Here is a 26,946-nt window from a genome sequence, read left to right as displayed (position 1 = left end):
ACCATACATTTAGTCTATAGCACGTGCATGGCTGTAAAAATCACGCTGAAACCTGTATTGGGGAAGTTTAGTCAAGAAAATAGTGACTCCTTATGAAAAGGGGAATAGGTCCAGAAGAAGAAGAAGAACTCTTTATTAAATACATGGTATCTTGACCCTTACAGTGTTGTGTAAATTGCAACATTGTGTCTTTCACACAGCTACTTAAACGCTTCTAATTTTAAAGAATTTTCTATTAGTTATTGGAAAGAAGAGATTTTGTTTACTGTAATGTACATCAGTTTCCAAAGCTATTTGCTCCAAGTACACTACTTTTAAGCCTCCTTACAAGTGGAGGACTAATCTCAACATTTTATCATATTTACAAGACATTTTTCCTTTAGAGTACTAGATCCATGCTGGCAGAAATGTCTCACATTCTCATGCACAGGAAATAAGTAGAAAGCCAACTCTGTAAAGATACAATTTTTCTTAATATATAACCATCAGGGTTTACTACAATTTGAAATTGTGAAATTTAAAAGTAATAATATTTGCACAATGAATATTAAACCAGCTATTTCACAAAATACTACAGCTTTTATGGGATCTTTTCCAACCCTTGGGTTAGATTTTAGACATTTTTATTTTTTAACTGGATTTCTTGTTAAATAGGTAACAGATTAAGGACTAAGAGAAAGTTAATGCTAAAATTGTATAAATGATATGAATGCAGTACATTGGTATGTTGTATTTTGGTTTTTCATTTGCCCACCCCCTTCCATCCCGCCTCCCCGGGGCGTACAACACGGCAGCCACTTCACGTCTCTGCCTCTCTTGTTGTGAAGAGGGGGGCTGAACACACGCTAAGCAGATGCGGTCGCTCCTCTGAAACCCCCTCTTAAATGGTGATGCAATGGGAAACAAATTCATTTTTTTTTTTACCTCTTCTATGCTCAGTCAGCTGGCTTGCTGCTGCTTGTGCCGTGCTGCATGATCTGCATTTCATGCAGCGATTCGAACATTTAAAAGCCTGTACAGCAGCTGTCCTTTTGTCTCACTGCCTTGTCTCACGGGATGTTAACCAGAGCAAATCACGTCTCAACCCAAGATTTTTTTTTATAATAGAGAGATTTTAACTATACTTTTTCTCCTAACAGAAGTGATTCTATGCATAATGTGTGATTTATTGGGTATTAATTAAGTCTCATTTCTGACTGTTTTTTTTTCTTTTACAGCAAAAGCGCAAGTTGAGGCTGTACATTTCCAACACATTCAACCCTGCAAAGCCAGACACAGATGATTCAGATGGCAGCATTGCATCTTGGGAACTCAGAGTTGAAGGAAAACTGCTGGATGATGTAAATATTCTCTCTGTTAGTCAAAAGACAATGTTTAGTAGAGCAACATAAATCTATTTTGTATAACTTACACACTGGGGTTGTCTTTTCAGCTTACACTCTTTCCATAATTACAAAATGCAAAAAGACAAAAAAGGGAAAGCAAAGGAATACTGCAACATAGTTACTATGGGCTAGTGTTGGAACCTGTTAGGTTTTACATACAGTATTTTGCGCACTATAAGGCGCACTTAAAAGCCTTTAATTTTCTCAAAAATCCACGGTGCGCCTTTAAATTTGGTGCGCCTTATGTGTGCACTGAGTTCCAAAATCTGTAAAAATGTTGTTGTGCATTTTAGTAAGCGCTCCGCTTGATTGACTGTCGGACCATTTCCTGCCAACATAGGGACGTAGTAATACGTACACTACGAACGCTGGCAGCGATAAACCAATTGCAGAATATTACGTAAAGCCACGTACACTTACCTCCGCCACGCCTACGGCAGGTAGGTATATTGTACTACTGGTGCACTGCGAAACAACATTTGTTTGGCTAAGGACCCTGAAAATGGCATCAGAGAAGAGACATGCTTACGATGCACAATTCAAACTACAGGCTATCAGTTACGCGGTTGTAAATGGGAATAGAGCAGCAGCGAGAGAATTTAAAATCAATGAATCAATGGTTCGGAAGTGGAGGAAGCAGGAGAATGAATTGCGCCAAGTTAAAAAGACAAAAAAGAGTTTCCGCGGGAACAAGGCGAGGTGGCCAGAGTTGGAAGACCAACTTGAACAATGGATTCTTGAACAAAGAGCAGCCGGGAGAAGCGTCTCTACAGTCACCATTCGACTGAAGGCAATAACGATAGCACAAGACATGAAGCTCGAACACTTTCAAGGAGGTCCGTCTTGGTGCTTTCGTTTTATGAAAAGGCGCCATCTCGCCATCCGCGCACGAACTACCGTGGCGCAGCAACTGCCAGCGGATTACAAAGAAAAGCTGACCATCTTCCGCACCTACTGCAGCAACAAGATTACCGACAAAAAAATCCAGCCCAACCACATCACCAACATGGACGAGGTCCCTCTCACTTTTGACATCCCCGTGAACCATACTGTGGAGAAAAAGGGGACCAGCACGGTATCCATACGCACCACGGGGCATGAGAAGTCGGCTTTCACTGTTGTTCTTGGTTGCCACGGTAATGGACAGAAACTACCACCTATGGTCATTTTTAAAAGGAAGACGCTGCCAAAAGAAAAGTTTCCAGCCAGAGTCATCGTTAAGGCCAATCCAAAGGGCTGGATGGACGAGGAGAAAATGAGAGAGTGGCTGAGAGAGGTGTATATGAAGAGACCGGGCGGGTTTTTCCATGCATCACCGTCTTTGTTGATCTGCGACTCCATGCGTGCCCATATCACCGCTACTGTGAAAAAACAAGTGAAGCAAATGAATACTGAGCTTGCCATCATTCCGGGAGGATTAACAAAAGAACTCCAACCGCTGGACATCGGTGTAAACAGGGCGTTCAAAGTGAAGATGCGAGCGTCATGGGAGCGATGGATGAGAGACGGCGAACACACCTTTACTAAGACTGGGAGGCAGCGCCGGGTGAGTTACGCCACCATATGTGAATGGATTGTGGATGCCTGGGCTAAGGTGTCTGCTTTGACTGTTGTCCAAGCTTACGCAAAAGCTGGAATCATTGCTGAACAGCCACCCGGCAACGAGACTGACTCCGACAATGACGAGAGGGAACCCGGCATGTTTGATGGCGAACTTGCCCATCTGTTCAATTCAGATACAGAAGGTGAGGATTTCGATGGATTTGTGACAACAGACTGATCAAAAAACAATGTGAGTGTATTTTTAAATACGTAGTAGAATAAGGTTTAACTAAACTCATTGTTTTGCTTCTGTTACCTTGTTTTTGCATGCGCCGAATAATACGGTGCGCCTTATGTATGGCTTAAGTACAGAAATAAGCCCCGCAATTGAGAGTGCGCCTTTCAATCCAGTGCGCCTTATGGTGCGCAAAATACTGTAAATAGAGACAAATACACACGTCATAGTATACAGCATCTTCTCATGGAAGTATAGACACAAAAAGGCCACACCCTAGAAGTATATTTTTATGGGCTTCAGAAAAAGAAGGAGAGAGTGGGCATGACCTCAGGTTGAAGACTGCAGTTGTCTTTCACATGCTAAAGATAAGGTAAATCAGCTTTCACGTAGAGAGCCTAGAACTAGTAAAAGTATATGCACAAGTTTCCCCAATATGTCATGCACATACTTTTAAAAGTTGTTAGAGTTTGATCTTCAGCATATGACTCTTTAGTTTATTTCATAATACCACTGCCTTTCTGTGAATAAATATTTACTGGCTTCAGTCTTAAATGTACTTCCAATTAATTTCCTCTGGTGTCCTTGAATTTGTGATTTACAATTTAATTGAAAGAAAATAGACCAAAACATTTGCTACACAAGTTAAATTAGTAGTATTCTCTATTAGCAGAATACAAATAATACGACTCCAATACAGAAATTTGCAAAGAATAGTACATTTTTAATATAAAGTAAATATGAGGTAGATTTTCTTGAATACTTTATGTTTAACACAGAAACTTTTTAGTACTTCCAAAGTAAAACTACTGAAATTGTCAAATACCCAAAGAAGAATGGGTAACGTGTAATACAAAGTACTGTTAATTTTAGAATTAAGTTATTGGTGGAAAACAACAAAAATGTGTTATGGGTGAAGTAGAATTTCCAAAACAATAAACGAGTAGTGAATAGGATGAAGAGACCCTGGGTAGATGGAACTATGTTCTAGAGAGGAAAAGAATGAAGGCCAGTAGAATCAAGATAGAACACATATGAATGAGAGGGAAATCAGAGGAATGGTGAGGATGCAGGGAATTGGCAAAGTTGGATTTAAATACTTTGGATCAACAGGGCAGAGTAACGGGGATTGTGGAAAAAAGGTGAAGAAGAGCATGCAGGCAGGGTGGAGAAGTGTGTCAGGAAGAAATAAAATTAAATGAAAAATTAGCAGTGTCAGGAGTGGATGTTGTCTTGGATGGCTTGTAATTTAGCAATTTGTGTTATTCTTTGGTTACATTTTCTGATATCCAAATCAGATGGTCTCACGTCTCAATTTCTGACATCGCTTCTTATGACATTCCACTTTTTTTGCCTGTTTTTTTTTTTTGGTCCCTCAAATATACATGCACGGGGTTTCAGCTGATTGGCTGGCTGTCCTTATGATGGATGACTCTGCTGAATGTTTTTGATCTTCTTACAGCTTTCCTTTCCCAAGCCAAGCTAAAAACCAATTGAAACAGCTTTTGATCCATACCAATTTTTCATTCTTGGGTTAGAAACCATTTCAATATGAATTCTAAATTCAGTTCATCCTGGTTCATTTTAGCAAAAATTAAAACATAATATAAACAGTCTGCAGTTTAAAAAATGTAAGCTTTTTCAACACCAGAACAGTTGTAATGCTTACTACAATGTGTTCTTTAGTTTCTGATAGTGCAAGTAAGCAAAATTCAGCAACCAAAAAAACAAAACAAAACTACAGATATTTAAGACTGTTTCTTTCAAATAATTCTGCGTATACCATTCAGTACAGGATTTCCATACACATATCAAGTTAACTGAAACACACTCATTTTAGAAAAGAAAAATACAATTTATTGATAAACACAAGGATCATAGAAATATGATAACTGTATGTGTGTGTATATATATCATAATCAGTGACATCTGATAACACTGATCTTAATTAATTAGCTGGTATTTTTTTTCTCTTCTCTTATTCTACATTAAGAAACTGCAGCAGCATGATTTCAAAATGTATAAGACATTTAAAAATATTTCTATTTTTCTTATAGATTTAAATGCTTAACTCACTTTTGTTGGTTTCATTATATTTTGCCCTTTCTCTGTGCAGTGTTCCCTCTTCGTTGTATCTTATTAATGACAATTAAAAACGAGCAGAGCAGACACCCAGGCAAACAACGCTGTATCATGAACGGCTGCACCTACTTTAGCTTTAGACCCACTAATTAGAAAATAATGGATTAATTAAACAATTAGAACACCCGGAAAAACAGAATGAAAATCAAGTTGAAAATATTGATAAAAGAAAAAAAAATACCTTATTCCCATATAACTCCTTAGTACATTTTAATATTTTTCTTCACCAAACTTAGTTTTCTAATGACTATATTGTTTCCAAAAGACAGAATCTGGGAAATAACAGTTCACTTAATTAGCCCAGGAGTCCAATTAAAAACAGAAGCTGGTTATAACAAAAACCTGCAGCCGCAGTGGGTCCCCAGGACCAAGTTTGTTAACCCTTGATTTAGATTTTTAATTTATCTTTGCTGAGATAAATAGTTTTATGATAGCAAATCTTTAAAGATGATGTCCAATATTGTGTAAAGGTGTTGCTTTGTAACTGCATTGGCTCAAGAGAAGGATTCTTTAGGCTTTGGAGTGCATTCTTCCTTTTACTACATGATTTTTTGTCTGTGGTGTGCATTGCTTTTCCCAGTTAGGCTCCTTGCTGCATTGTATTTTGCAACATAGGGAAAAGCATGTTTCAAACCTTTTGTGATTGGATTAAAGTCACTTCTTGTTTCAGAATCAGGGTCTTCTCATAGTTAAGTTATTATGTCCATCCCAGTTGTCATTCCTTGAATTATATGTCTTTGCTCTTGCTTGAGTCCATTTTGTGCCTTCTGGCCTGAAAGAGTCCACAGAAGGGACTCTAGAAAGATGTCAGTTTAACTTTGATTTACACCTTTGTTATCAGAAAAAGATCCTGGTACAAGCTGGGATTCAGTTACTTATTTTGGAATGTAAGTGAGGGAAGATGTATCTGGGTGTCTGATAAATCTGTACAGGCCTGCTATTTCACTAATGCCTAGTGGAATGTGGGAGATGTGCTTATTTATCTGCTTATTTATGTATGTGTATATGTCATTTTTTCTGTTTTGCTCATAGGTATTGTATTATATAATATTTAGTATTGACTTACACCATTTGTTATAGGTTTATAGTGTCATTATTGTCATGTGTACAGAGTGCAGTGAAATTCTTAGGGCTCCACAAGTCCCAATTTTTTTGTGGTAGAACCCCATCTGGTGATAAATAGGGTTCCAACCTGCCTTCCATTTGCATTACACATATAGTATATATGTATGTAAAGAGTATCAATAAAATAATATATATTTCTGTGGATTGTACATGTTATGGGCAGGAGTTTCATGCTGTTTGATGTATTTTATTTATTTATTTATTTATTTATTTATTTGTTAGTTGTCATAGGAGTAAACAGCAGGTATAGCCTTTGCCTTATCTATCAAAAATATTAAAATTAGGCATTTTGGTACTGGTAGTATGGAATCCCATATATAAGAGTAATCTGCTTTCACTGTGAAAAATGGATAATTTCATTGGTTATACATCATAATAATAATAATAATAATCGTAATCTTTTTAGTTATCCAATAAAAGGTGTCATTTTGCTTGCCTTTTCTCTACATTCATAATGGCTAACACGGTACAACACCCTAGTACTACATCATAATAGCAAACTTCCAAATGTACACAATTTTCTCTTCAGCCTTGTCCACTTAGTTCAGTTTTACAGTATTCAGTAATCATTTGGAATTTTTTTGGCATGACATCCATTTTTGAAGCCCATTTCTACATACTAAGCTTTAAAAATGTTTTCATTACTTCTGCCTTAATTATTTTTTCCTGTTATACAGATGGTCTTTCACTTTGCATTAGAAAAAAAATGTGGCAGCCGTATTAATTTAAATTACAATCTGTCATCTCTTACCCACTACTGTTCACTCGGGTATATTAAGGAAAGCCCTTCTGAAGATTTCATTGTTTCACGCTCTAGGGTAGTCAGATTTTGTTTACTTCAAAATGTTTGGAAGTTTCTTTTTTTTCACCTATTGACAAAAGCAGTCCACAATGTTACTTATTATTAACATGCACATTTAATGGTTCTGTAAAATCAATGCCCCTTGGAATTTTTCACATTTTATTGTTATGCAACATTGAATACCAGTGAATAAATTTGACTTTTTCACACTGATCAACAGAAAAATACTCTTCAATAGCAAACTGAAAACAGATCTCTGCTAAGTGGTCTAAAATTATTACAAATACGAAATACAAAATTGATTGCATAAGCATTCATCCAGTAATTACAGTATGATGACACAATTACATTTTCATTGGTACAGCTACTTCGTTTTAGAAGTCACCTGATTAAATAGAAATCACCTGTCTGTAGTCAATCATTAAGAAACGGAATGAGTATGGCACAGCGGAAATTTACGTAGAGCAAGCTGACCACAAAAGCTTAGGGAACGTGTAAGAAGAAAACTAGTGAGGGAGGCCACCAAGAGACCTATGATAACTCTGAAGGAGTTAACCTACAGTGGCTGAGATTGGTGAGACTGTGCATACAACAATTGTTGCTTAGGTGATTCATGTATGGCAAGAGAAAGCCACTGTTAAAAAAAAAAACTCTTGGCTACAGTTTGCCAGAAGGCACATGGGGGATTCTGAAGTCCACTGGAAGATGCTTGGTTTTGCCCGTCAGTCTAAATAACATATTTGGCATGAGCCAAACACCATGCACTAATGCAGACCATGCCCACCATGAAGAATGGTGGTGACATATCATGCTGTGAACATGCTTTTTAGCTGCAGCCTCTGAAATTCCTGTGAGGGTTGAGGGTAAAATTAGTACAAGGAAATGTAGAAGTAACGTTGCAAAGCAGAAGAGCAAAGTTTTCCGGTTAAATTGGCTTTTAATATTCATTTTCCTCCCATCCCTTACTTATGAAACAGCATCTAAGCATTTCATCAATTCGGCCAACTGTTTATTTTTTGTGTACATGTCAAGAGGAGCCCCAAAGAAGGAAAAGTCATCTTTCCTGTGTCTAACAGACGCATTCCTAAAAAGGAAGTTACCCAAGTTCAGCATACTTCACCTTATCTTATGACAGACGCCTATATGAGTAACCTGCCTTTATAATAAAACAGCTTTTAACCCTTAGTAGCTTGCAAGGAGTTACATTTTCTTTCATAGAAATCAGAAGGAAAACTTGACGTAGCCTGCAAGAAACCTGTGTTTTGGAAGAAGATTTGTTTCCCAGCAAGACAATGACTTCAATGATAAAGCAAAAACTACACAGGAATGACTTAAAACAACAATGTTAATGTCCTGGAGTGGCAGAGTCGCATTTCAGTACAACTGAGAATTTATGGTTAGACTTGAAAAAGATTATTCACTCATGATCTTCATGTGATTTGACAGAGCTTGTGCAGTTTTGCAAAGAAAAATTGGCACAAATTGCAGTGTCCAGTTGTGCAAAGTTGATGGAGACCTGTGCACACAGAGTTAAGGCTGTAATTGCTGCCAAAGGTGCAACTACTAAATGCTGACTTGAAGATGGTGAATACTTACACTATCAATTATTTTGTATTTTACATTGATAATCAAGTTAAATTACTTTTTTTGTTGACCAGATTAAAAAAAAATTAAATCCAGTGTGATTGTATATTGTACAACAATAAATTGTGAAAACTTCTATCTTCTAAGGTAGTGAATACTTTTCAAAGGCACTGAATTGTATATTATTGTCTTAAGGCATAATAACATCTTTACATTTACTTTAATGGATTTTCAATTGCTGTCTTCTATATTCTGTAATTTAAACCAATATGTTAACAACAACAATATTTATTTATATAGCACATTTTCATACAAAAAGTAGCTCAAAGTGCTTTACATAATGAAGAAAAGAAAAATAAAAGACAAAAGAAATTAAAAAAAGGCAACATTAGTTAACATAGAAAAGGAGTAAGGTCCGATGGCCAGGGTGGACAGAAAAAACAAAAAAAAAAAGAACTCAAGAAAGCTGGAGAAAAAAATAAAATCTGTAGGGGTTCCAGGCCACAAGACCGCCCAGTCCCCTCTGGGCATTTTACCTAACATAAATGAAATAGTCCTCTTTGTAGTTAGGGTTCTCATGGAGTCACTTGATGCTGATGGTCATACAGACTTCTGGCTTTTAATCCATCCATCATTTTTGGAACATCATGGTACTTAGCGCCACCACCAAAAGGACACCGGAAAAGGAAACAGAAGAGAGAGTAGGGGTTAGTACAGATTTTAGAGCCACCATGAATAGTTATTATAATGAATTGGATATACAGAGTATCAGGATTAAATTACAGTGAAGTTATGAAAAGGCCATGTTAAAGTAATGTGTTTTCAGCAGTTTTTTTAAAGTGCTCCACTGTATTAGCCTGGCGAATTCCTACTGGCAGGCTATTCCAGATTTTAGGTGCATGACAGCAGAAGGCCGCCTCACCACTTCTTTTAAGTTTTGCTCTTGGAATTCTAAGGAGACACTCAGTTGAGGATCTGAGGTTGCGATTTGGAATATAAGACGTCAGACAATGATTATAATACAATTTATGTGCTATTACAGTACTGTTTGCAGTTTTTTATTTTTATTTGTATGTACATTTTGACAGTATGCAGATGATAAAATGGTTTATTTCTGTATTCATTTTTGTTAGTTTACATATTGGTTCTTGCATTTGCACAAAATAATGATGTCTTTGGAATGTGTGTAGATTGTGTCATCGTTTTATCCTGTACATTGTTACTATGGGTGTGTAAATACCTTGTAGCGGTCAGGAGCCGCTAAGATTCACACCGCCAAAGATGACGGTGATTTATTTATTTTAATAGCAGAGATCCCAGGAACGTCCCCAGCCTTGGATCGACCCACACACACTCACCACAGAGACAATTAAGCACACTGGGAATGGCAAACCATTATAAATATAATGACACGAAATGAGTAATGAAAACAGTAATACCACCCCTGACCCCTTCGGCGATATTACACATAAACAAAACAAACACAAACACCACACAGCAAAGTCCATATATACGAAACAGGTTGAAAGACGAATAGTGACCAAGTTAAGTCCAGCGATCTGTATGTTGAAATGGTGAAGGGAAAATACAGTCCTACCGGTAGTTACTGATGAGGTTGATGGTTGATGGTTGATTCGGGAGCGCTCCACTCTTCCGGAAAACCCAATAATCCAATACAGCTCTCAGTGCACAGGTAGACAGACAATCCAGACCCCAACAAACGAATACAGTCCAAGACAAAATGATCAGAGTTCAAATAACAGCAGGTGAGACGACAAATAACCGCAACAAACAATACAAACCAAACTTCCTTCCTCTTTGCCCTCTGCCCTCCTTTTATCTGCCTGTGGCTACCTTTGACCCCAGCAGCCCCAGCAGGGACTGCTGAGAGATGCAGTTCTTAAGTAGCACTGCTACAATCCCCACCCCCAGGCCGTGGTGTACGGCTGAACCAAGGCTTGAGATTGGAGATGTTTACAGTGTCTATTTTTTTAGTCCCTGGCAATCCCCACTCTATTGCGTAGGTCACTGGTCCCTTCTTTTGGACAACCGTAGCCAGGCCGAACCACTTAGGAGCCAGTTTAGCAGTAAATTTCTCAGAGGCTTTGGAGAGAGGATGAGTCCTGATCCAGACTTTCTCCCCAACCGAGAATTGCACAAGCTTATGTCTCTGGTTGTACGATTGAGATTGTCTGGACTGGGACCTCACCATCCTCTCCTTTACCTGTTGTGTGATTTGTTGAATACATTGCAAGTGATTGTGTAGTGATGTGTCTGGTTTAGGTGGGTTGAGCTCAATAATCCTTTCCAGTGGACCGTTTATCTGTCTGCCTAAAGCTAACAATGCAGGGGTTTCACCTGTAACCTCGTGCACCGCCGTGTTCAATGCGAACTGCAGCTCAGGCAGCCACTTTGTCCAATCCTGATGGCGGTCTCCGACGAAGGATGCTATCATGGTCTTCAGGGTCCGATTCACCCGCTCATTGCGATTTGATTGGGGATGGTATGCTGTAGTTTTCAGGTGAACCACCCCCCATTGTTCCACAACTCTTCGGCCTCTGAGCCGGTAAATTGCGGACCCCGATCTGTGATGATGTTCTTCGGCACCCCCCATCGGGTAAATATCTCATCCTTCAGGGTGGAACATATCTTCTTGGCGGTGGCATTAGCCAAAGGGAATAGCTCCACCCAGCAAGTAAAATAGTCCACAACCACCATCAGGTAGGTCTTCCGGTCCTTGCTAGTAGGAAATGGTCCCATTAGGTCCACGCCTAGGCTTTCCCCCAGGGTAGTGACGGTTACTGGCTGAAGCTGTCCCGAGGGGAGACCAGGTGGGGTTTTGTATTGCTGACAGGTGGTACAAGTCTGGACATGGGACCAGACGTCTTTGCGTACAGTCGGCCACCATGCCACCTCCAAGATTTTAAACAGTGTCTTAGTACGTCCAAGGTGACCACCGATCGGGCTATCATGATAATACTGTAGGAACTGGGGCACATATGTCTCGGGCACTACCAACTGATAATGGTAACCCCGATCTTTTGTTGGAACGCAGCGATAGAGTGCCCCTTGAAGTTCCCTATAATGTATGCGGTCAGGCCTCCCCCCCGAGCCCTCTCTCAACCCCTGACATACAGGACTGGCTGCTTGAGATTGAACGATTTCCTGCATGTTCAGGGGAAGATCAGGCCAAGGGTTAGAGACCGATACCGCACATACCACTGGCGCGGGCTCGTGCACCCGTGATAAGGCATCGGGCACAACGTTAGCACAACCCTTCCGATAGCACACCCTGAACGTGAACTGTTGGAGGCGTAATACCCACCTTGTTAGCCTAGACGTGGTCTTCGGGCAATTGAATGCCCAGGTCAGAGCCCTATGGTCAGTGTAGACTTCAAACGATGTTCCCTCCAGGAAGTGCCGCCACTTTTCCACGGCCCACACAACAGCGAGGCATTCCTTCTCGGTGGTGGAATAATTATACTCGGCGCCCTTTAGTGACCGTGAAGCATAGGCCACCACTCTTTCCTCTCCTTGGCAAGTTTGGGATAGAACGGCGCCAAGCCCGAGGTCACTTGCGTCAGTGTGGACCTGAAAGGTTAATGAAGGATCAGGCTGTGCCAGGACTGGTGGCGATATCAGGGCCTGTTTGAGTCTTTCAAAAGAGTCCTGGCACGTTGGTGACCACTCCCAGGGGGATCCCTTCCTCAGCAACTGGAACAAAGGGGCAGCGATGTCGGCAAACCCATGCACAAATTTGTGGAACCACCCAGCCATCCCCAGGAAGCGCTGGAGACTTTTTACCTCCTGGGGCGCTGGGTAGTCCAAGATGGACTTAATTTTCTTCGGGTCCACTCGGACCCCGTCTGCTGACACCACATGGCCGAGGAAGTTCAGATGGTCTTGCTGAAATCTACACTTCTTGATGTTGAGGGTGAGATGAGCCTTATGCAGTTTCTGGAAGATGTGGTCAAGGTCCTTAAGATGTTGTTGGACAGATGGGGAGAATACAATGATGTCATCAATATAAACAAAACAGGTCTTCCCAATGAGTCCCCGGAGTACCTGCTCCATTAGCCGTTGGAATGACGCCCCAGCGTTTTTCAGTCCAAAGGGCATCACCCGAAACTGGAACAACCCCTCCGGGGTTATGACGGCCGTCTTTTCCATGCTACTCTTCCCCATTCTCACCTGCCAATACCCTGACTTCAAATCAAGGGAGCTGAACACTGCTGCCCCATGCAAAGACTCCAAGATGTCATGAATGAGTGGCATGGGGTAAGCATCATCCAAGGTCTTCTTGTTCAGCTCCCGATAGTCCACACAGAATCGGTAGGTCCCGTCGGCCTTCTGAACGAGCACCGTGGGGCTAGCCCATGGCGAGGTGGAAGGATTGATGACCCCCTCTGCCAACATCTGGTCAACCCACTCCTTGATTATTCCTCTTTTCAGAGGCGACACTCTGTAGGCTCTGTGCCGAACAGGGACAGGGTCGACTGTGTGAATGTGATGACACACCACCTCAGTCCGACCCAATTTGTCCGTCCACACCGAGTGCCACCTCCTAAGCAGTGGCTGAACGAGCTCCGGCTGTTCAAGAATAGCCTTCACTACTGGGCTGGGCTCATCCACCAACTGCGCGAGATAATAACACAAGTTAGGCCAAACCAGATTGCTTTGAGCCTTCGTCCCAAACCGATGGACTTCACCCCCCGGCAACTCATACTCCAGCCGCGACAGATGGATAGTCAGACCTACCGACACAAGAGAGTCCATTCCCAGCAATAAGGGCATTGACAGGTGGTCATCTTCCAGGATGTAAACCTCTGTCTCCCAGTGTGTCTCATGTAAGCAGAGCCTCATAGGAACCCTGCCCCTGGCCCCGTGCGCCCTTCCATCCGCAAGAAAGAATTTTACTTTTGCACTTCCCCTTAACTGCTCATGAGGCACTTTAAGCTTTTCCCACAAGCTGTATTTCATAAGGGTATAAGTGCTCCCTGTATCTACAACCGCCTCTCCAGTGACACCTCGCACTTGTACGGGCAGCACTAAGAGGGGCAAGGTGGCTTGCACCAGGGTGAGATCGGCACGGGGATCCACTGGGGCTTTTCCTCGTTGTTTGGGACAGGGGACATCCCGAGACGTGGGACCCTTTCGAGACCCACTAATCCCGATAGCCGCCAGTCCTTTTCCACTCGGGACCCCACCTTCACCAACTCATCAACCGACTTCACGACCCCCCCTCAGAGTAGCTGCCACCCGAGGGTCACAAGCGTCAAGGACACGTCGCAATATCTCTTCCTCACGCATGTCAGATCGCCACTTAAGGCACAACGCACGGAACTCAAAGACAAAGTCCCTGAGACTCTGCGATGGCTTTTGTACAAAGGTCCGGAGCTTTTCTTCCAACAGCACCTGGTATTCATCTGAGAGGAATGCTTTCAGGAAGGCAGCGCGAAACTCCGCCTAGGTGTTACACTTGTGCCGCTCAGCAAACCACCAAGAGCGCGCCGGCCCGCTGAGTGCCGTGTTCAGGAATCCCCGCAGCTCGGCTCCACTCAGAGGATGCAGTTCCACGAACAAGTCGACCTCCTCCACAAAGTCGACAATGCCCGTGGGTGCACACTGAGGGGCCAGCTTAGGGAACTCCATCCGCGGCATCGCAACGGACAAGGACGACTGTCCCCAGTTGATCCCCACTCCCGCTAAAGGAGTCGACTGCCCCAGTGGCTGCGTGACGGCACGCCAGCTATCCTGCACCTGCCTCCTGATCTCCTCCCTCATATTGGCTTCCAGGCGCTGCACACACTTCGCGAAGGACTGCTCCAGACGCTGCACCCTCACAACCGCCTCACCGGAAACTCGGGCAGCCGTGGCATCGATGAGATCATGAATGGTTTCATCCCGGTTGAGAAAACTGCCGGCGATGTGATCCACCCGCGTCTCTAGCTGTTCTAGACGCAACGTCAGGTCATGCAGAAGCCGTCCCTCATCCGTCTCGGGCTGCTCCGGACTGGAGACACACAGGGAGTCCAGCAGGCTCAATTCTTCCTCAGGGGCTCTGACCGTAACGTGACGTGGCCTAGGCTGCGGACGTACATCCACCAGCAGTCCACTCAGCTCAAGCTCCTCGCCCTGCACTGCGCTTACAACAGACATGATTCTGTCGGATGTGTATGTAAAGTCGGTCAGAAGGGAACGTAATTAACCTGGCTCCTACCCGGCTCGCCAAAATCTGTAGCGGTCAGGAGCCGCTAAGATTCACACCGCCAAAGATGACGATGATTTATTTATTTTAATAGCAGAGATCCCAGGAACGTCCCCAGCCTTGGATCGACCCACACGCACTCACCACAGAGACAATGAAGCACACTGGGAATGGCAAACAATTATAAATATAATGACACGAAATGAGTAATGAAAACAGTAATACCACCCCTGACCCCTTCGGCGATATTACACATAAACAAAACAAACACAAACACCACACAGCAAAGTCCATATATACGAAGCAGGTTGAAAGACGAATAGTGACCAAGTTAAGTCTAGCGATCTGTATGTTGAAATGGTGAAGGGAAAATACAGTCCTACCGGTAGTTACTGATGAGGTTGATGGTTGATTCGGGAGTGCTCCACTCTTCCGGAAAACCCAATAATCCAATACAGCTCTCAGTGCACAGGTAGACAGACAATCCAGACCCCAACAAACGAATACAGTCCAAGACAAAATGATCAGAGTTCAAATAACAGCAGGTGAGACGACAAATAACCGCAACAAACAATACAAACCAAACTTCCTTCCTCTTTGCCCTCTGCCCTCCTTTTATCTGCCTATGGCTACCTTTGACCCCAGCAGGGACTGCTGGGAGATGCAGTTCTTAAGTAGCACTGCTACAACCTGATGTCACAAATGGTACAGTAATCCCTCGCTATATCGCGCTTCGACTTTCGCGGCTCCACTCTATCACGGATTTTATATGTAAGCATATCTAAATATATAACGCGGATTTTTCACTGCTTCTCGGGTTTCTGCGGACAATGGGTCTTTTTACTTCTGGTACATGCTTCCTCACTTGGTTTGCCCAGTTGATTTCATACGAGGGACGCTATTGGTGAATGACTGAGAAGCTACCTAATCAGAGCACACAGTTAAGTTCCTGTGTGCTGATTGGCTCAGTGACGGAGTGCTGCATTAACCAGGAAGTCTCATCTCACTCATTCAGCATTAACATGCTCCTGCTACTGCTTCAGGGGCCATGTCCAAGCGCCAACAGAAGATGCAAATGATTGCAGAAAAGGTAAAAGTTTTGGATATGTTGAAGGAAGGGAACAGCTACACTGCTGCAGGACACCATTACAGCATCAATGAGTCCACGATTCTTTTTATTTAAAAAGGAGGAAAAGAATATAAGATCTACGGCCGCAGTGTCCTTTAACCAGGGCGCAAAATGAGTTGCAAGTGGACGTGATAAGGCAGTAGTCTGGATGGAATCTGCTTTAGGGATTTGGATTGAAGAGTGCTGGAAGAAGAACAACGGCGGTGCTACACAGTCGCCTGAAGAGGCTCCTTTAGAAGAGCTGTAACGCTATCCTTTGTTGTGCAGTAAAATTAAACTCATCGTTATCGGACAAGACGTCGTGTCATTGTTGGTGAGTGACCATAATTAATTATCTACGTACAGTACTTATTACATGTACATAGTTTAGTGTCACTGTACACACATTTTACTATATACAATTTTTCTTGCATTGTACGTATTTATTGCTGGTGGCCTGTCTGTCGTAATGGCTGTAACATATGTGATATCGGAGACGCTCGATATCTTTAAAATAATATTTAGGTTTTACTATATATAAACTGTGTTTACATACATAATTTCAACGAATCTTACCTAATATCTAAGAGAATACAAAGGGTTTATGCTGTATAATTGTGCGGGAAATGTTTATAATAGTGTGGGAGAGTTTATAAGGGCTTAAAATATATAAAAAGAACCATATGAACATATGGTTTCTACTTCGCGAATTTTCACCTTTCACGGGGGGTTCTGGAACGCAACCCCAGCGATTGAGGAGGGATGACTGTATTCTATATATAATTATGTGACAAGTAGTACTTCATGTGAACTTATCTCTTTGAACTAAAGGTGATATTCGGCCTGCCAGGGATAAAACATTGGCTAAAATAATAAGGAAAAATCTTTTTTAGTTTCATTTACTTAGATTTTGATTACTACAGTTTTAACACTTGCAGATCATAAAGTAAAATAAACCTGGGTGATCCCACAAGTCTGTGTGATAGGGGTGCAGGAAGTGTTTAGAGAAGTTGATGGATAGATGCAAACTAATTTCATATTAACATTTCCACTTATCTTAATCTTTCCTGTTTTTGTTTTCTTATTAGACTTATTGATGGCAATAATTTGCCAGAAATATAATTTTACAAGTAAATAATATAAAAGAGCCACTATTATGATGAAAAAGCAACTCATTATATATTGTAGTAGAAGTGACTCATGTACAGTGTATGGATATGTCATACTCAAACAATGGTGTATTATTTTATTCCCATTTAAAATTAATCTTAACTTAGACTGTACATATTCAAGATTTTACACTTCAAAAAGTTATTTGTTCACTAAATTGCACCTTGGCTACAGAAGGTTTTGAAACATGATAGCATGACAAAAAAAATGATTGTGGATTTTTGGATTCAAGCATGACTGTCTTCTAAAATTTATAGAGGATAAATTCATTCACTTATTCATGTAAGTATGAAAAAAGTGCATGAACCCTTATGACTTAACTGCTAGAACCTGCTTTAGCAGCAGTAAAAACTTATATAATTGGTTGAAACTACATAAAACAATTGGACATCTGTATTTTTTAAAACATATTTTAAAAGACTTGCTGGATCATAAGAAATTTGAAACCTGATTTCTTAAAAACCACTGTTTACATGCGCAAATACACTTCTGGAGATCTCTACTTTGGCCAAATATTTCAATGTCATTAAACTGCGCATAAAATGAGTTGAAAGTCTTAAAAGTTAAACGTCATCAATCTTCAAACTTGTGATAATTTTCTTGTGTTTTATAAATAAGAATAGTCCTTCATACTTTCTGAAGTAAATAATATCCATCCCCTTTTTACATACTTGACCTAAGCCACCGACAGTTCTCTGTATGAACACTGGCCATTGTGTCAGACTGTCACACTGTTTCAGTATCTATAGCAAATAGTTGGATTAAATCTAAACTGACCCTTCATTTACAGGTTTCTGTTATCAGATTGCACACAGCACACTCTTTTCTGCTTGTCTGTGCAACTGAGTCCTGCAAAGGACCGGCATACTGGTATGTTTGGTTCTTGCCTTATATATAGTGCTGCTGGAATAATAATAATCCCGGCATTTTTACCTTTGTAAAATTATTATTGCATTACATTACTCATTACTTTAAAAAGTAATCAAACTACTAAAGGTGCATTACTTTTTAAGCGTTACCCTGCTGCTCTCAAGATTGGGCTGCTTGTCTTAGCACTTTATGTTCAGTAATATTACATTGCTTTGTCTAAGTTACAAATAAAGACATATAAAATATTTATCAACTTGTATGCAAAATTTCACATCACAACAACTGTGTCCATAAAAATTAAGGAAAAATGTTTTATTTTATATACACATTCAAATCATAGAACTCTGGCTTAGATTGTATACTGCTGAATTAGCCAGGTAACTTTGCTAATACAAAATCCATCCAGTTAGGGAGAAACTGTCACCCCCCACCCATTCACAAAATTTGCCCTGTTAAAAAGAAAACACCTGAACAAAACCTAGGAGGTTAATGCAGCCAAAATGCCTGACTTGACTGAGACAGGATTCAAGCACAGAGAGGAAAATGACAGTAACCACTAGCCATCAGGCTCAGGAGAATGGAAGTGGAAGATAGTGAAGTTTCCAGATAGCAGTTAATGAAATACAGCCAACTGTAAGCTACTGTACATATAATGGATAGCCTCTGTAAAGTGTTGTTAAGGAAACAGGCACAATTACATTAAGATTATACAGTATCTCACCCCATGACTTACATTTGTAAATAACCTGTAACCAACAGGTTGCCAGAGAGAACTTGAAAGATTATCATTCATACTGTGACATGTGAGTCTCTGTCTTGCACCCCAAAACACGAGGCTGAGTCTCAGTACTTTAGCAAAACCAGATTTATTCAATTTGAAACAGGAACAGCACGGTTATTTATTGTAGCGGGATCTACTATTCTCCTATACACAGACACAGCAATCAGGCAGGGTCCTGACCAGGTTAATGGCCAAGTAAAACTGTTCCATGCATTTACAATTTTCCATGCATCACCCATCAACGGCACGTGCTCATAGTGCAACCACAGTCTTTTAGGATTTGTTTTCGCGGTGAGCTGCTACAGCGCTGGGAGCCTGCAGTTGCCCTGGCGACCGATATGCTGCCTTCCATAGACGCGGTGATCACGCTTCGGGATTCTCTTCAGCATGTCGTTCTGTTAGGGGAGCCCCAAAAGAGTTTAGAAACCTTACAATATTATACCAAATTTGTCTAATTTGAAGCCTTGAATGTTCTTTGCATTGACTGGACATTGCACACATAAGAAAAAAATCAGTATCCATACACAGTCATGTGCTGACTTATGGTTTCATTTGGGACACGTCATTTGGCTACAAGTCAAATTGACCATATGTCAGTCATAAAGTGTACAACTCATTGCAACTGAGGCTCTGTGGGTCACTGATAACTGCTGGCATGGGGTAGCAAAAACCAATCTTCAGGTCTGAATGGCCGCAAGCCTGGTCTTTTAGGGAAGTCATTGCAGACCAAGTATATAAGATTTAACCAAAGCAAAGCTTAAAGGGCCCTCCAAGAATCAAAGAATATATGAGACTCTGTGTAATGATAATAACAAAAGATTATGGCTGAGAATCATTTAAAAAAATTAACTAATTAATCGCATAAACGCATGTAATTAATCATGATTAATTCCATTTAATATGAAAACATAAATATAAAATTAATACTTAAATCATGAAGTAAATCTATACTAATAAAAGGCAAAGCCCTCACTGACTGACTGACTCACTCACTCACTCATCACTAATTCTCCAACTTCCCGTGTAGGTAGAAGGCTGAAATTTGGCAGGCTCATTCCTTACAGCTTACTTACAAAAGTTAGGCAGGTTTCATTTTGAAATTCTACGCGTAATGGTCATAACTGGAACCTGTTTTTTGTCCATATACTCAAATGGAGGAGGCGGAGTCACGTATCGCATCATCACGCCTCCTACGTAATCACGTGAACTGAAAACAAGGAAGAGCTTTACAGCACGAGTCAAACGCAGGAACGAAGGTAAATGACGTTAATTGTTGAGTGTCTTTTAATACTGTGTAAGCATACATATTAACACGTGCAATTAAACGTGTGCATTTACGAGGTGATTTCTCAGGCTTAAAAGCTCGCCTTTTATCAAACGCGGGAACAAAGGTAAATGACGTTAATTGTTGAGTGTCTTTTAATACTGTGTAAGCATACATATTAACACATGTGCAATTAAACGTGTGCATTTACGGGGTGATTTTCTCAGGCTTAAAAGCTCGCCTTTTATTAAAAAGGTAAATGCAAACTGTTTTCATTCTGAAGGGCACAAAACCACGTTAGATTTCATGCTCAAGAGTAAGCTCAGCACACAGCTTGGTCATATTACACCGGAGGGGCGAACTGACAACGTGGTATACAAAGAGATCCTTAACAAATAATTATTGATTCATTTTCCCTCAGTTTAAAAAGGTTTACTTTTCTTCTTAATAAAAATTTTAAAGCAGTACTTCACCGCTGCGAAGCGTGGGTATTTTGATATATATCAAAATATATCGCGTCATCACGCCTTCCACGTAAGCACGTGAACTGACCCGCTGCCGTTTGCAATGCCATATTCGCGAGATACAAGTTTAATGAGAAGACACAAGGTATAAACGACAGTTTGGATCACTTTGTAACAGAGTTAAAATTGCTGTAGCAAGAAACTTTTAACTGCCGGGTCTTAGCTAACATTAAATAAACCCATGGACATCGCAGCATCACACAAGAGAGCGGCTCACGTGAAGTGACTGAACGCATCAGGAGTGATCACTTCGATGAATCAAACCTGTTCAAAAAACACATTACACAATTGATAAGGTACGAAAACAATATGAAACCGATAGTGGATTTGCGTACAGCCACTGAAACTTTGTGACGGCACGAGACTTCAGGTCACGTGTCTGCAAAAGAACCTCATTGAGGCAACTATTTTTACTGGCGGTGGCTCAGGGGAGAGAGTTTTTATTCCTCGCATCCCCGTTATACCCTCTGATCTCCCATTTCAATTCAAACGCCTCCAATTTCCACTAAGGCTCTGCTTCGCAATGACAATTAATAAGTCTTAGGGACAGACCCTACAAAAGGTTGGCATTGATTTGAGGCAGGACTGCTTTTCACATGGCCAACTGTACGTTGCATGCTCAACAGTAAGTTCAGCACACAGCTTGGTCATATTACAACCGGAGGGGCGAACTGACAACGTGGTATACAAAGAGATCCTTAACAAATAATTATTGATTCATTTTCCCTCAGTTTAAAAAGGTTTACTTTTCTTCTTAATAACAATTTTAAAGCAGTACTTCGCCGCTGCGAAGCGCGGGTATTTTGATATATATATATATGTAGATATGTATATATATATATATATATATATATATATATATATATATGTCAATGTATGTATGTATATATGTATGTCTAGATATATGTAGATATGTATATGTATATATGTGTATGTATGTATGTATGTGTGTATATATATATATATATATGTATGTGTATGTATGTATGTATATATGTGTGTGTGTATATGTATGTGTGTATATATATGTTGATATGTGTATATATATATATGTATATATATGTGGATGTGTATATGTATATATATGTATATATGTGTATATGTATATATGTGTATATGTAGATATGTGTATATGTAGATATGTATATATATGTATATGTATATATATGTTTATGTGTGTGTGTGTGTGTATATTATATATACAGTGATCCCTCACTATATCGCGCTTCGCCTTTTGCGGCTTCACTCTATCGCAGATTTTATATGTAAGCATATTTAAATATATATCGCAGATTTTTTGCTGGTTCGCGGATTTCTGAGGACAATGGGTCTTTTAATTTCTGGTACATGCTTCCTCAGTTGGTTTGCCCAGTTGATTTCATACAAGGGACACTATTGGCAGATGGCTGAGAAGCTACCCAACTTACTTTCTCTCTGTCTCTCTTGCGCTGACTTTCTCTGATCCTGACGTAGGGGGTGTGAGCAGGGGGGCTGTTCGCACACCTAGACGATACGGACGCTCGTCTAAAAATGCTGAAAGATTATCTTCACGTTGCTACCTTCTGTGTGCAGCTGCTTTGTGAAGCGACATGCTGCACGGTGCTTCGCATACTTAAAAGCTCAAAGGGCACGTATTGATTTTTGACTTTGTTTTTCTCTGTCTCTCTCTCTCTCTCTCTCTCTCTCTCTCTCTCTCTCTCTCTCTCTCTCTCTCTCTCTCTCCCTGCTCCTGACGGAGGGGGTGTGAGCTGCCGCCTTCAACAGCTTTGTACCGGCGGTGCTTCGCATATTTAAGCCAAACAGCCCTATTGATTTGTTTGCTTTCCTCTCTGTTTCCTTTGAAGAGGAAGATATGTTTGCATTCTTTTAATTGTGAGACTGAACTGTCATCTCTGTATTGTCATGGAGCACAGTTTAAACTTTTGAAAAAGAGACAAATGTTTGTTTGCAGTGTTTGAATAACGTTCCTGTCTCTCTACAACCTCCTGTGTTTCTGCGCAAATCTGTGACCCAAGCATGACAATATAAAAATAACCATATAAACATATGGTTTCTACTTCGCGGATTTTCTTATTTCGCGGGTGGCTCTGGAACGCAACCCGCGCGATGGAGGAGGGATTACTGTATATATGACAGCAACACTCATAACAATGACAACACAATTACATATATACAGTGCATCCGGAAAGTATTCATAGCGCATCATTTTTTCCACATTTTGTTATGTTACAGCCTTATTCCAAAATGAATTAAATTCATTTTTTTCCTCAGAATTCTACACACAACACCCCAAAATGACAACGTGAAAAAAGTTTACTTTGAGATTTTTGCAAATTTATTAAAAATAAAAACATTGAGAAAGCACATGTACTGTACACAAGTATTCACAGCCTTTGCCATGAAGCTCAAAATTGAGCTCAGGTGCATCCTGTTTCCCCTGATCATCCTTGAGATGTTTCTGCAGCTTAATTGGAGTCCACCTGTGGTAAATTCAGTTGGTTGGACATGATTTGGAAAGGCACACACCTGTCTATATAAGGTCCCACAGTTGACAGTTCATGTCAGAGCACAAACCAAGCATGAAGTCAAAGGAATTGTCTGTAGACCTCAGAGACAGGATTGTTTCGAGGCACAAATCTGGGGAAGGTTACAGAAAAATTTCTGCTGCTTTGAAGGTCCCAATGAGCACAGTGGCCTCCATCATCCGTAAGTGGAAGAAGTTCGAAACCACCAGGACTCTTCCTGGAGCTGGCCGGCCATCTAAACTGAGCGATCGGGGGAGAAGGGCCTTAGTCAGGGAGCTGACCAAGAACCCGATGGTCACTCTGTCAGAGCTCCAGATGTCCTCTGTGGAGAGAGGAGAACCTTCCAGAAGGACAACCATCTCTGCAGCAATCTACCAATCAGGCCTGTATGGTAGAGTGGCCAGACGGAAGCCACTCCTTAGTAAAAGGCACATGGCAGCCCACCTGGAGTTTGCCAAAAGGCACCTGAAGGACTCTCAGACCATAAGAAAGAAAATTCTCTGGTCTGATGAGACAAAGATTGAACTCTTTGGTGTGAATGCCAGGCGTCACGTTTAGAGGAAACCAGGCACCGCTCATCACCAGGCCAATACCATCCCTACAGTGAAGCATGGTGGTGGCAGCATCATGCTGTGGGCATGTTTTTCAGCGGCAGGGACTGGGAGACTAGTCAGGATAAAGGGAAAGATGACTGCAGCAATGTACAGAGACATCCTGGATGAAAACCTGCTCCAGAGAGCTCTTGACCTCAGACTGGGGCGACAATTCATCTTTCAACAGGACAACAACCCTAAGCACACAGCCAAGATATCAAAGGAGTGGCTTCAGGACAACTCTGTGAATGTCTTTGAGTGGCCCAGCCAGAGCCAAGACTTGAATCCGATTGAACATCTCTGGAGAGATCTTAAAATGGCTGTGCACTGACGCTTCCCATCCAACCTGATGGAGCTTGAGAGGTGCTGCAAAGAGGAATGGGAGAAATTGGCCAAGGATAGGTGTGCCAAGCTTGTGGCATCATATGCAAAAAGACTTGAGGCTGTAATTGCTGCCAAAGGTGCATCGACAAAGTATTGAGCAAAGGCTGTGAATACTTATGTACATGTGATTTCTCAGTTTTTTTATTTTTAATAAATTTGCAAAAATCTCAAGTAAACTTTTTTCACGTTGTCAGTATGGGGTGTTATGTGTAGAATTCTGAGGAAAAAAATGAATTTAATCCATTTTGGAATAAGACTGTAACATAACAAAATGTGGAAAAAGTGATGCGCTGTTAATACTTTCCAGATGCACTGTATATATATGTAGATATGTGTATATATATATATATATATATATATATATATATATATATATATATATATATATATATATATGTGTGTCAATGTATGTATGTCTAGATATATATATATATATATATATGTAGATATGTGTATATATATGTGTCTGTGTGTGTGTATATATATATATATATGTGTGTGTGTATGTATGTGTGTATATATATATGTATGTGTATGTATGTACGTGTATATGTATATATGTATATGTGTGTGTGTATGTATGTGTGTATATATATGTTGATATGTGTATATATATATATGTATATATATGTGGATGTGTATATGTATATGTAGATATGTGTATATGTAGATATGTATATATATGTATATGTATATATATGTTTGTGTGTGTGTGTGTGTATATTATATATATAAAAGACAGCAACACTCATAACAATGACAACACAATTACATTGACAATCATGTTACGTTATTTTTAAAATGTTTCCTTTTCTTTTTCATAACCTCTTTAACACACTACTTCTCCGCTGCGAAGCGCGGGTATTTTGCTAATGTACACTAAAACACAAAATTAATGTAAAATCAACAAAAATGAATTAAAAAAATGAATGGTATAATTTAAACTTAAACCTGAACTTTCAACAAAATACTGCTTGAGGAAGTACAACCTGAATTTGAATGGCTTCCTAAAAGGCAAGGTGAAAAGAAGGCAATAACACAGACATGTCAAAGTAAAAAATGATGGTAATGACTGTAGACTTCGAATGCACTGCAGAAGACTTATTTAGTCACATATGTGGACATACCATATATACTCGAATATAAGCCGAGTTTTTCAGTACCCAAAATGTTCTGAAAAACGTCACCCTCGGCTTATATTTGAGTCAGGTCCAGCTGTGAGCGAGCGAGAGAGAGTGCGAGAGACAGACAGACACACATGTGCGCACGCTGGCCGCATAAGGCAGAGAAGGCAGTTAAAGAATGCACCGGGCTTGTTTTTAAAGATTTAAATTTATGTATGGTAATTTTATTGGTATTTATTTTGATTATTGAAACTTACCAGTAGCTGCTGCAATTCCCACTTTAGGCTTATACTCGAGTCAATAAGTTTTCCAGTTTTTGTAGGTAAAATTAGGTACCTTGGCTTATATTCACGAGTATATACGGTATGCTAAAACTTCATTATCGTCAGCGACTTGATGATTATACTATACACAAGTGTTTTTCAACTGGTGCGACGTGGAAATAACACTGTAGTGCCCCGGGGTCCAGACCTGAGAGAGACACACACTCCTCAGGTGGTCAAGACTTGTCTGAGGAGTAGGGGACTACCTGGAGAAGCCAACATAAAAGTAGTTCTGTGATCGCCTTTTTGCAGATGCAGCGCTTAGAGAGCACTTTAGCTGCCAGAAGACGTGTCAGGGGTCCATCTGCCTCGGTGCATTTTGCCAGCTACTTTCACAGAGCCAAGGTCCAGTGGGCATACTAGCTGCCTCTGATCCTAGGTCAGTGGAGGGATGCATAGAGTGGTGGACCACTTGTATAAGTGGGCAAAGGGGCGACGCAGCTGGGAATGCACCCAAAGTGCTCATTAAGTGCTGTATTTGCAAATTACAATCTCCAAGCTACTTTTTTTTTACCAACCCCTGTCCCTTCCTTTTGGATAGCTTAGCACATCTAAGAGATTTAATGCTTTTTTAGTTGGTAGAATCGTAGTGAGCCTTGGGATTTTTTGGGTTACAAAAATTGTGCCACCACAGAAAAAAGGTTGGAAAACATTGCTCTACCTATGCCTTTGCTCCTGACACGCTAAAAAAAGATCTCCATAGCTGCTATCTTGCTTAAAAACTGACATTATGCATTACTTGAATGATTATGTGGTGTTCTTTGCATAAATTAGCAAAGATACTGCAAACTGGAATAACAGGTAGGGATAATTATTGCATTTCTGTTTCATAAGAATTTTGTCATTATATTATGACAGTCAGCACTGTAAGCTACCTGGCAGACCAGCGAGTTAAATACAGAGTTACTAGAGACTTATTTTGATTTTAGTGCCGCTCAAAGATAACTTATTTATGTGCTTATGTGATATGACATTGATTCAATCTTCTTACAGAAACATGAAATTAAAAAAAAATAATAAAACAGAGCATAATGTTTCCTTCAAGCTTTTTTCTAGCATTGCACCAGGACTGCCATAAACTCCCCCTTCCCACCCCCTTTCCTCCCACTCCTCTGCACCTGTGTCAGTATATATAAATCAAGAAAATGAACACTAGTGCTATGTATTGACATGTGGCATATCGTTGTAAACTGAGTAATGCAAAGTTTTAAAACTTTAAATGAAAATTTTGTTTCATAAAATTTTTAAAGGTAGTAT

General features: G+C 40.5%; 1 protein-coding gene across 2 annotated transcripts in view; it reads left to right on the top strand.

The window, feature by feature from the left end:
• LOC114653516 (SWI/SNF-related matrix-associated actin-dependent regulator of chromatin subfamily D member 3) overlaps positions 1-26,946 on the top strand; it is a 481,542-nt gene that overhangs the window by 392,043 nt on the left and 62,553 nt on the right. For both annotated transcript variants that reach the window (XM_028803878.2, XM_028803879.2), the window contains exon 5: positions 1,218-1,340. In XM_028803878.2, coding sequence (XP_028659711.1) covers positions 1,218-1,340 — 123 coding nt within the window. The remainder of the gene's footprint in view (positions 1-1,217; positions 1,341-26,946) is intronic.

The sequence above is a fragment of the Erpetoichthys calabaricus genome, chromosome 6 (assembly GCF_900747795.2).
Source record: "Erpetoichthys calabaricus chromosome 6, fErpCal1.3, whole genome shotgun sequence".
Taxonomy (NCBI): domain Eukaryota; kingdom Metazoa; phylum Chordata; class Cladistia; order Polypteriformes; family Polypteridae; genus Erpetoichthys; species Erpetoichthys calabaricus.
The sequence above is the reverse complement of the archived record's forward strand: the minus strand, read 5'-3'. Positions and strand labels throughout refer to the sequence as shown.